The 12,249-nt window shown below is 42.8% G+C and overlaps 1 protein-coding gene across 2 annotated transcripts; it reads right to left on the bottom strand.

The window, feature by feature from the left end:
- Positions 1-608: 608 nt before the first annotated feature.
- depdc7a (DEP domain containing 7, paralog a) lies at positions 609-10,553 on the bottom strand. 2 transcript variants are annotated; one of them, XM_076726829.1, is made up of 9 exons: positions 8,414-8,514; positions 4,987-5,449; positions 3,506-3,636; positions 3,183-3,375; positions 2,192-2,412; positions 1,895-2,037; positions 1,689-1,814; positions 1,354-1,432; positions 609-1,238 (listed from the first exon to the last, which is right to left on the bottom strand). In XM_076726829.1, the coding sequence occupies exons 1-9, from the start codon at positions 8,427-8,429 to the stop codon at positions 1,015-1,017; spliced, it is 1,596 nt and encodes a 531-aa protein (XP_076582944.1). In that variant the 5' UTR covers positions 8,430-8,514; the 3' UTR covers positions 609-1,014. The 2 variants fall into 2 exon arrangements, with proteins under 2 accessions (XP_076582944.1, XP_076582952.1); XM_076726837.1 differs by lacking the exon at positions 8,414-8,514 and adding an exon at positions 10,415-10,553 and having other exon boundaries at positions 914-1,238.
- Between the last annotated feature and the right edge of the window lie 1,696 nt (positions 10,554-12,249).

Genomic DNA, 12,249 nt, shown 5'->3' with positions numbered 1-12,249 from the left:
GGAGGGACTATATCTGTTCTTAAGAGAGAGAGACGTGTGTGGGTCAAGTCAGAATAGACACAAAGTGCTGCAAATTGTGTCTCCAAATTGAATATAATTTGCGTTCTGTGGCTAAATTACAGCTGAAGTCATTTTTTTCCCCCTTTTCATCATATTAAACACATTTTGAGTCTGCAGTGAAAAGTACTTGTGTGAGTGTCTCACAATTTTTACTAAGACCTGCCAAAGCATGAACGACGTGTCGTTAAAAAGCGCTCTGTGAAGGCTTTTGTCACCTGGAAATATGGAAGCGATTTCCTCAGCTGATTAGACGGAGTACATAAACCTTATTTAAAACAGAACCATGAAGACGCCACTAAAATGTAGCTGTGGTTTTCAAAAAAAAAAAAACAAAAAAAACCCCCCCCAAAACTTACTAACATCTGTTTTGCTGATTTGTTTCAACAAACACAGAAACCCAGAGGGCTGATTCTCATGAATGCCTCTGACTGTTTACTACAGCACAACATCAGACTTTCAAATTTCCGGGTTCAAATTTCCGTTCCTCAGACATCTCTCCACTGTGCATCACACTGTACACGAGAAACCACGTGAACGGACACATTTTTTCATTGCTAACACTGTTCTTATTGCACAAGCACAGAGAATACATCCATTGAAAAGCATTATGCAGACGTGTCCTGACTGGCTGCAGACAAAGAACGCCATCAAGACGCTTTGCAGTGTGAAAACATTAAAATGAAAAAAAAAAAAAAGTAACAGTCTCATATATAACAGACGATGACTACTTTTCATGTTAGTGTCCCGCACCAAAGAAAAATATCAAAGAAATTGAAGTCAACATGTCCTTAAATATCGCAGCTTATCACTTAAAGTTCACATTCTTGTTCAGTAGTCTAAACTATTTGCATACAAGCAAATAAAGTTCACTTCCTATAAGGCACATCATTTACACCACATTCACATTCTACCTCTTTTTACATTATAATACATGAATTCTTCGACTAATAAATATCACTGTAGCAACATGTTGACACTAGACAATCTATTTCCAAAGTACTGAATATAAATCTCTGGGTGGCCTTTGTAAAACTGTCCCAGCAGCCGTCTCTTTTCTTTGGAGGACAGTTTGGGGTTCTCGTGGACCGCCCGGAGTAAGGACCAAAGCTCCTCTTTAGTGGTTTTTTCTGCATTTTCTGAATAGGCCTTTGCGCTCACTCTTGTGCAGTATGTTGATCCTGCAGTGAAGAGAGATCAGGGAAACATTACGATGCGAAGGCAGAGCTCATCTTCAAACAGCAGTTAAACAAACAGAACGTACGAGATGAAGAGATACAAGCAAAATGTGCAAACCTGTTATCATATCTGGATCCTGTCCTTTCACAATGTTCATGATTCTGTCACTGACCATCTTGTGCAATGAAACAGGAATCTGATGGAGGAGAGAGCAAAAGAAGACATGACATTTCTTTTTATCTGTTCATTAAGAAGATCCAATATGAACATGAATCAATTTCTAGTTTCCTTCGTTTGTGGCTGCCTGTGATCTTCCACAGCCAGTCACATTTGATGTAAAGCTAATATTTCATGTCACTCCTGCTTCTACACATCTCTGCAAGAGACCTTAGTCAGTGCATCAACCCAATGACCATGGTCTCTCACACACACACACATACACGAGCACTCACTTTGAACAGATCACAGTGGTTGTCCATCATGAACAAAACCATCAAGTCAACCTTTCCTTTGGACAGTCTTTTGCTGTAGACGATGGCACCGGAGAACGACCTTTTCACCGCCATTCTGTTCTCGATCTGACGGAGAAATATTTGGAGTTAACGGAGATCAAACACGCACATGCGCAGGCTCACGCGACATGCACACCAGCGCTCACCTCTTTGTGCAGTTTGACCTCCTGTGGTTTGGCAGCGATGGCCATGAATCTCAGGAGCCTGCGTAGCTCCTCTCTGCTGCGAGAGTCCTGCAGCTTCAGGCTCAGCTGCAGAGTCTCGAGAGCTTGCTCTTGCTTGCCGTTCACTGACCAGAGCAAAGACATAAATGAAAACGCAGAGGTTGAGAAAAGCAGCCCTTGTGATTAAAATGGCACAGGTATCAACATATATGAAACCTGGCTTTATGCATCACCCTGAAAAATAGGATACCAAAGGGATCTGATAGGTCCCTGTCTTACCTAGCAGCTCAGAAATGCCGGAGTGGATGTCAAAAACATGGTTGCTGAGCAGCGGCGGCTGTTGCATGTGTCCGTAATGCTGAGACAGGACCTCGTAGAGCAGTCTCTTACACTGGAGCAGGTTGTCAGCACAACCAGACAAACCTCGACTGATCTCCACCACCAGCTCATCAGGCAGAAACTCTAGACAGTCCACTGCCCCTGACATCCACTCATCAGCCCTGAGGGAGAGGGAGGTGTAATGATTTTAAACACAGCTGACACACTGGTCTAAGTGAAGCAACTCAGAGACCGGAAGAAGGTCAGGTGAGCTCTTGACCTCGACTGCCTCCGGTAGGTAAGCATGGATTTGGGCTTTTGCAGGCGAGAGAACAGCTCGGTTAAAACCAGGATAAATGTCTGCATTTCATTGTGATAATTTAGTAGATGTAACTCTCAATTACCAGTAAAAGTCCTGCATTCAAATTTCACTTAAGTAATAGTATACAAGTATCAGCAAAACAAAAGTGCTTGAAGTATGAAAAGTACTTCTTATGTAGAACTGCCCCCCTCAGTGTTATATTGTTATATTCATTGTTATGATAATCATATACTGCTGGGGTAGTTTAATATATACTGTAACAATACATCATAAGTTTTGTATGTGATATCTCTATCCTCGCTGTAAATAGTAACTATAGCTTTTAAATAAATGTAGTGGCACAATAAGGTAATTTGAAATGCAGTGGAGTATGAGTAAGTATAAAGTATAGTACTTGAATACATGCACTTAGTTATTTTCCACCACTGTATGTTTTGCTTCAACACCATTTTCAAAAGCTAACCATCATTTAAATGGTTTTAATCTCGACAACTGCACATCATTTCACCAACAAATCCTTGCTTTCCTTTAAATAAAGAGCATAGCAAAATACAAATATGTGAAAAGTCTTTAAATACATAGAAAAAAATAGGATTTTTATAGAAGGCCCTAAAAGCTTTGGTGCCTTACTGTGCTTCACTGAAGGCCTTCAGGACCTCTCGGTCCAGATAGCTCGACGTATACAACAGGTCGGGGTCGCTGTCCATGCCATGCAGGGGGGCCCGCGATGTGTCTTTGCCCTCTAAGAGGTTCTCCAACAGGGGGAGCTCTATCAGCTGCAAAAGCCTGAACACCGCCTGCTGGTGCCACACCTCATCCACAACTGTGAAGACACAAGAGTTAAAAGGGTCACAGGCAGACAGATGTTCAGGCGTGTGGTGCGACCGAGCATGTGCAGCATGAAAACATGGCCCCGCTTTTACGTCATTCTCATCAGGTAGGAGTGGACTTACGCTCTTGTGAGAGGCCAAGGTTGATCATCTGAGGCGTGATGGTGGAGCTCAGGTTGAGGTTTCCCAGCACGTCCTCCAGTGATTTGTCTGTCTTTATAGGGGAGTGGGTGGAGTAGCTGAGCACCTCTTGTCTGAAGAGTCACATAATAACAGCAATCAGTGGAAATGATTGGAAAAAAAAAAACAGACTCATCACAGGGACACACGAGACATTAGGCTGCACATGTTTTCTAGTACCCGTGATTCAGTCGCAGTTTGGTGCTGGTTTGATTTTGGTCATTTCAAATCAAACACTCAAAATAAACACTCAATTTCCAGCGTTGAACAATTTCTGATGAACATTAAATAGGACATGTGAAGCATTTCCTTGTTTATCTACATTGTACTCGTGAATAATTGACTTGGCTCGTGCTGCAAATAACAAAAACCTCATTTAAACTGTCAGAGCATGCGGCTCCTCTGAATCTTTCATCTGCCATTAGGGACGTCAGGCCTGTTCCCTGGTCCAGGCTGGAGCCGTCACTCTCGCAGCAGTGCTGAGGCCACGCGTCACCCTGTCTGGCTTTGTCTACATGCTCAACAGCCTCCCTGCAATTTAATTCTTCTGCCTCAAAGGAAAGAACTGAGTTTAAAGGAAGAGTTTGACATTTTGAGAAATACACTTATTCACTTTCTTACTCAGAGTTAGCTTAGCTTAGCACAAAGACTAGAAACGGTGGCAAAGAGCTAGCCTGGCTCTGAAACAAAATCCACTTAACCTTTGAAGCTCATTAATTAACACTCTGTCTTTTGTTGAATTTATACAAACATTAAACATTCAAGTGTTTAAACAACACACTGTGGCTTTACATGAGGTTATGTGCCAGACTATTTCTCGGCTAGGCTCAGTAACTTCCTGGTGTCCTGTCATCACCACGAGTTTGCCAGGCAAGCATCAGGAAGTTATAATTATCTGAAACAATCTGACACATGACCATGTGTGGAACAAATTGTCATTTTTACTTCAGTTTGGGTATCAGGGCTAACAAGGTATAGCGTGTTAGTTAGCTTTTCAGGTGTTGGTAGGCAGAATTTGTTATCTTTGTTACAGAGCTAAGCTAACGGTTTCCCTCTGCGTCCAGTTTTTGTGCTAAGTTAACTGTTCAGAAATTGATTTTCTTCATTTAACTCTCAGCAAGAAAGAGAATAAAATGTGTTTGTGCAAGCGCCTCTACAGGTATCTGTCTGTTTATTACTTTTTGATTTAGCAATTGAAGTGTGTATTTGAACTCAGTGTCACACACTGGTAATGAGGAGTTACTGTAAATTAAGAGTATCAAGACATGAGTGCATGATGGGACTTCAACAGTCTCAGGTCACGGCTCACTTGTTTTCAGAGGCACCCGGTCTAAAGCGATACCAGATTTGGGATTAGCTCTGGAGGGAGGAGAACAAAGCAAATAAAAAGTGTGATCTGAAGATGTTATGACACGAGTCTGTACCTTTCACGTGACAAGCTGAAGCTATTCTTGTTCCTGTTCATGCTCGGTGAGTCATAGCCGCTCTCAATGGTACTCGTGGAGTGAGAGTTGCTATTGGTCAACGGTGATGAGGAGCTCGTCGTTGGGCTTAGGAACCTGTACAAACTGCAGCTGCTGTCTTCAAATGTGGCTCGCTTCTTTTCCTTCCCAAACACTTTAATGCCAACGGGCTCAAAAACCCTTGAGTCCATGAGGGCCTGACAGAGGCGGACGGCCTTGTGGCGGGGCACCGCCTCCTCGCCAAAGAAACGGTTCATGGTGAGATGTGCCAGCACCACGTCCACAGCCTCTGAGCCCAGGAAGCAGTCTTGATAGGACTTCAGGTTGTGCCGCCGGCGCTTGACCTCCACATGAGTGTGGAGATTGGAGATGATGCTGCTCCAGATGTAGGTGGCCCGGAAAGGCTTCCCAGCCATGCCTTGTTCTGATGAATGAGGAGAGGAGAGAATCAGTGGATGGAAAATGCTGGTGGGGTAGGTAAGAGGATCAGGAGCATATAAATGAGGGCTGAGGGAGAGACGAGGAAAAATCAGCCAGCAGCAATTCACAAGGCTCACATACTGATTGCAGCACAGATTTCAATAAACTGGAAATGATAGTCAAGTCATGACAGCTTTACACACTGATGTGGAGCAACTTTAATATCTACTTGTGTAAGAAAAGCAATAAGAAAAATCAAGACAAAGAAAAACGTTTCTACGCGCAGACGCTTTAAAACCACTAAAACACGCAAGTCTTTTTGGTGATCCACTTATTATTCCGCAACGGACATTCCCAGCTTTGTCTATTGTGTGAGCACTTTCTCAGAAACTACAGGGAATTGTGCTTTCTGTCGTGACACACACACGCTGCCTGTGTAATTTCACATAATGAGAATCTGAATTCATGTTACTGTATGTGGGTGTAACAGCACAAAGTCCAGAGTGAATGCATCTCATGGGGGTAGTAAACGAACCCAAAGCCTCTTGTGAAGCATGCTTGTGTGCAGTACGTTCAAAAGCCTCATTTTAATTCACTTAACACCCAATAATCAAATACTGTAGTAAGCCAGTATAGGTTAAACACATTAATAAGAACAAAGAGAATCAGCGGTGTCTGATTTACTTACCAGAACAGACACCCGATGTTATCTTTCTACACAGCCCGCCAAACTCAATCACGCACACACAAGGAAACAGACACAATGATCATACTGTGAGCCTTCTCTCACAAGAGATATCCTCATATGTTCCTGCTGTATTTTCCACTGGATGGGCTGCATTGCTACTGATACATGCACACAAACCAGAAGATGGTTTATGCAATCAAAAGCTGGCACCTTCAACACTCCAGCATGTAATTTCTCAGTGCATCTCATCTGCCCGTCTGTGTTTGATGGGTCTACTCTGACAGAGGTGTGTCATCCACCTCAAGCCTGACCAGTGAAAGAAAGCAGAGCTGGCCACAGCGAGATGTTAGTGTGGCTTTCATCTCACAACAGGAAACATTTAAAGCCTGTTGAGCAAATGTTAGGGGAGGATCTGAGACACTCGCTGAGGCCAGAGGCCATAAATCAGACACTGTCAGCGGCAGCCAGGCTCCATGTTATGATAACAGCACATGACAAATACTATTACTGACCCATCTGTAAAACATGACGCTCTTAAAAACACTTGGGAACAGTGCAGCAGCAAGCAGATGTTCCCCCACCCCTTTAAAAAAACATACTCTCAGAGCAGAGGAAGAGGTGTGTAGCAGATTTCTGGGAGATCTGTTGATTAATGGCATGTATCTATGTCAAACTGCGTCTCCTTCTGGAGGAGAAGAAGCTGTCCTGAACCGGGGATTTGCATGAGGGAGGAACAACTGGGGCTGCAGCAGTTGTTCAGGGAAGAACACACCTTCAAACAGCCTGCATGCAGAATGTGTCATGAGAAATATAATGCAATCACTCAACACTCAGCTTTGGAAAATGATCTTGATCTTTATACCATGCAAATACAGTCACTATGAACTTCACTACAAAGTGCAGAATATCAGAGGATTAATAGACTTTTTGGAAGGAAACTGCATTATCAGCATGAAACCCTTGATTTAGGAGTTACAGCAGAGACCATCTGGAGAATCCCATCAGGGGTCCCTGGATTACCAGTCACACAATAAATCTGGATATAATCAATATCCATTAATGCCTGTTAAAAAGATTAAAAAAAAAAAAAAAAAGTGGGGGTCAGATGTGTCAAAGCAGGCCTGGGAACCCGGCTGTGCTCAGTCACCTCGTGTTTCTTGCGCCAGGCTGAGATTTGAGCCCAGTTTGCACAACTGACGCCAGACTTCTTCCTTGTGACTTCGGTCCACTTTCTAAAAAAACCCAGCAGACAGCCTGCAGGACGATGCGAGAGGGGACTGACCTCTATTTCAGCCAAGGGCAACAGTGCACGGTATGTTTGCACACATGAGCGGAGGTAAATAACCGCAGAGGGAGCAGCGCAGTCAACACATGGGGACATCTCCCTTGTGAACATCGGACCTGAGCTGTGTGTTGCCACTGCGACAGTAAAGATCAAGTATTACGTTTTTAAGGACTGCTGCCCTTTCCAGCACCGAGCACAGGGCGCATGATTTAAGGCAGCGGAAATGCGCCGTGGCACCATCAGACCAACCGCAGCAGATCGTTAATAGCCTGCGGCTGGTAGCTTGATTCCTCCAACATGCTGAGACCAGTGAGACGAACTGTTCAAGCCTCAGGACACGATGTGAACACGCTGGTAGGCTATTGGCCCGTTTGGATTTGAACTGAACCCTCATATCCTGTGTGACAGACAGTGTATGGTAGTTTATACACACACATTTACGCGCGGAAATCACCTGTTGTGCCCGTGTTTTAACACAAACACTGCAGGCTGCTGAGTCGGCGCTGAGCCCAAATGTCAAACAACACACCTCATTTTTATGAATAACTGGTCTCTAAAGCTTTCAATGGTTTATTAGACTTTTATAAAGCCATTATAAATCTGCCATAAAGGATGCCTTATTTGTTTTTCATCTACTTTAAAATTTACAGTATGTTTACAAAGGTGACATAAACACTGTGAACATATTTAAGAACTTAATTTCAACTGAACGAAACATTTAATTCGTATCAGGCCACAGTTAATATTAAAAATAGAAACACAAATAGTCCCAAACAGTGTGCGTAAAATAGGCTTCTATATCGAAGTCTGACATTTCAGCACTTTCAGTCAAATCTAAATTAGCAGAAGGATTCTTGAAACATTCCATCTCAGCACAGCAGGTCACAGAACTAAGTAAGTCAAACTTCAGGTTGAAACATTTTCTCAAACGCTACAAGAAACCAGCAACATCCAGCCTGTGTTTCACCAGCTACATGTGATTAAATGGGTATTACCTGATGTTCGGAGCATGAAAACTTCCTCCAGTGACAGTTAACACAGCCATTCAGACCATGTCCCCGATCTTCATTTCACACCGTGACGCACGCAACTAACTACAGTCAAGCCCGAAACCATCCCCTCCCACTGCAATACATTATTCATGTACCAATCACCGCCCTGCCCGAGCATTAACGTGATAATGAGGATCCCCACTGTTTGCGCGCAAGTTGAACAAAAGGTGCACTAACATACTTATTCTGACATTTGGGCAAAACTTCCTGAGCTGAAACCTTGGAGGGAACGAGGAGGAAAGATCAAGCACACCACAGCTTGTCCTTTCTCTGGAGAGAGATTTGACTTCTTCAAGTGGCTCAAATGATTTTCTTTTATGACGTGAAAGCATGAGTCATTATAAGTCTAACAATTCTGAGTAGCCAGAAGCAATGTGCAGAATCTGCTCATATGTCCTTTACAGTCCTTTATTAAACCCTCTTACTGCTCAAGCAAAAGACTTTCAGTTTAAAGGAAATGCTAAAAATCCAGGAAGTTTTCACACAACCTTTCACTCACCAAGACACACCCTTAAAGCCTACACTGGAAGGAAATCTGATCCTGCAGCAGCCACCATGTGAGGTATAGATATATTTCTATATAAAGGAAGAAGAGGCAGTTTGAGTGATTGGGATTTAAAAGATAAAAACACCAAAACATGAGAAAGATTCCACCATCCTTCAAGTCAAAACTACAGACGACACAGCATTTAAACACATGACTGCAGGTGCCTCAGGTGTGAAAATAGCCTTGAAGTTATTCCAGGGGAATAACATGGGGTGATAGTAAACAGATATGAGCTGTCGAAGGGACAGATTTCACAAGCCGATCTTCTAACCTAGTGCCTTCTCTCTGGAGGTGTAATCTGACAACGGAAAAGCAGTAAGCTGACACTGTAAAGACGATGTTGGTCACTCGCTGAAAGGGAGACTGAAAGGAAGACAGCTATCATCATCATGAGAAACAAGTATGGTGCAACAGGTGAGGCGTGCAGCCCGGCAAACCGGTTTGATTACTGTCCACCTCTTTATGAGTAAAAAATGCTTCTTTTACACCAGGTGAAGTGAGAACGTGTGAGCACAAAAGAGAGAGGTGCAGACAGGTGTTTTGATGAGAGACGGAGCAGAAAGTCACGGGTTTGTCTTGTTTGTCACTGTTGAGTTGCTCTTGATGTAAGTGAAGTTCATAAGAAGTACTTAGTCCATGAAAACCATATTTATATATCATGGTAGTTTTGGAGGAAGTCTTTGAAAGGTTGAAAAAAAAAAACACAGATAGAAGAAGGAATGAGGGATGCTTACGTTGCATTATGGGAAATGCAGGATCTAGTTTTTGGAGCTTCACCCATACCAAGAAATAAAAGTCAGGATATCTCGGCCTCTGCTGCAGCAATTTTGACCATATTCACTGTTTTTTTTTTTGAGAATTTCCTATGAGTCTTCACCAAGTGTATGGAGGTGCAGTGCTAAATTGCTGGAGCTCCCCTTTAAAGAACATAACGCAGGGACGCCCCATCGCTTAGGGGCAGAGACGCTGACATCTTGGTTCAAGCCTGGAGACCTTTGCTGCGTCTCTCTCCTCGCCCTAATAAAGGTATAAAATGCCCCCACAAGTGATCATTTAATAAAGCAAAGCACAGCCGTGTGCCATGTGCCCAAAGCCAGCAGCCCATCATAAAGACCATGAAACTTCCATGAACTCAACACCAGTTAGTAGCTGCTCAAATGAAATGCTCTTCTTTTCCTGATACAAAAAACAAAATCACATCTAAATTTGAACTTTCATTGAGTCACAAAAGCACACCCCACACCGAACTCATGTGACAGAAAAATCTGTTTCACATTATCAATTCACACTGTCATCACAATCGAGTGTGAATCATAAGCATTATCATCAAACGGTCTCCTCACAGAAGCTCACGATGCGTGGTTGTAGCTTTATGCTGTATGTGCACATAAACTCACCTTTTCTGCTGCTGTAGAGGATGTTTTTCTGTATTCACACAGCCATTGTGTCCAGACAGAAGAAATGCACACGGCAAGTGAAAGGTAACTCTGTGCCTGAACTTAGAGCGAGAAGTCTTTGGCTGAAGGAGAAACTGGTTTGACGATTCTTCAAATGAATTCAGCGCAGTCTGATGTGCTGGTATTTGTAAACTTGCCACTAAGCTGACGTCAGTGCTGTAGAGTGAAACAAGTTTTACACCAACACAGAAAACGAGAGAGAGAGAGAGAGAGAGAGAGAGAGAGAGAGAGAGAGAGCATTAAAGTTAATACAATCAGAAATTCTAGTCCACAAGGTCAAAGCAATATTTACTCTCCTGTTTCTCTCCATGTGCCCAGAAAGCCCTGCATATTTCCCTTTTCTTTCCTCTTCATGCTTATCGGTCATGCAATGTCAGTCAAGCAGCAGTTTGTTCAGACTTTAGCTTAGACTTAGGCTTTACTTCATTGATCCCAATTTAGGAAATTGTTTTGTTGCAGCAGCAGGTTAAACATACACAGTAACAGTTATGATGATGACAAATATCTGCAGGAATGTTCTCCAGGAGGTGGTATTCAAAAATAAGAAAAACCCACTCAGCAGGTTTCTGGTCAGGCATCCAGTCTGCAGCGGTGGAATGTAACACAGTACATTTACTCAAGATCTGTACTTAAGTACACATTTGAGGAACTTGTACTTTACCTGAGTACTGTATTTGCATGTTATGCAACTTTACACTTCTACTCCACAACACCTCAGATATATGACAGCTCTCCATACCCTTCCTGTCCTGTGAAAACCAGGTATCTGCTAATCTGGTCATTTTTGAATGTGAAAGTTTGTGATGAACTGAAGATATGGGTTGAGAAAATTCTCCTGCTTCTTCAGCTATATAAACTATTTAAAAAGCCTTTTGGATGAGCTGGAAAATGCACTGAGGTGGAAACAGGCTGTAGAGATGGGTGGTTCAGCCGTGCTGCAAACATATGATGATCTTATAGAATATGATGCGTCGCTGTAGGTTAAACTACCCAACAGTATGTAAAATAGTCAAAATTAGATCAACCTTAAACATCTACAGCAGAACAACAGCAGTAAAACACTGATTTGACACACATTTGGCTGCAGAATGAGTGCTTTTGATACTTTAAATACATTTTGCTGATAATACTTACACACTTAGGTAAAAACACAATGGTATTAGCAGCAAAATGCACTCAAAGACTGAAAAGCAAAAGTACTCATTTGGCAGAAAATTGACCCCTGTGACTGATCAGCTGACCAGTGCATCAGTGTGTAAGAGACGTTTTGTTCAGTGGAGCTACTTTTAACTACAACTGGGTAGAGGTAGAGTGAATCATACACTACGTTTATGTGAATGTAATGAAACATCAAAAATGCTAGTAACTAGACTGTAGTGGAGCAAAAATGCCAACATTTTCCCCTGAATTGAAGTTAGATGGGAGTATTAAGTATTATGTGATGAATCAACCATGTAAAGTACCTTAGATGTACAGATGCAGATGTTCAGCTGATGTGCATCATGCCAGGTTAAATCTGTCACTCCACAGACTTCTGCTGCACACCCTGCGAGTGTGTGCGTGATTGGTTTAAACAGCTTTAAAACTGCGCCTTCATCACACAGCACCTTAGCTTTTAACCATGGGCTATTTCCAAAACAAATATATAGCGAGTCAGTGCTCTGCAGTGTTTCCCAACACACAGCCGTCCAGTGACTGTGCCCTTCTCACGCTGCCCCAAGGGTCCTCTCAGTCTGTCTCCCACATATGGAACAATGCAGTGCTTGAAAAATTCA

Source organism: Chaetodon auriga, chromosome 1 (genome assembly GCF_051107435.1).
Source record: "Chaetodon auriga isolate fChaAug3 chromosome 1, fChaAug3.hap1, whole genome shotgun sequence".
In the NCBI taxonomy this organism is placed as follows: domain Eukaryota; kingdom Metazoa; phylum Chordata; class Actinopteri; order Chaetodontiformes; family Chaetodontidae; genus Chaetodon; species Chaetodon auriga.
This window is presented reverse-complemented; position numbering and strand designations above follow the sequence as displayed.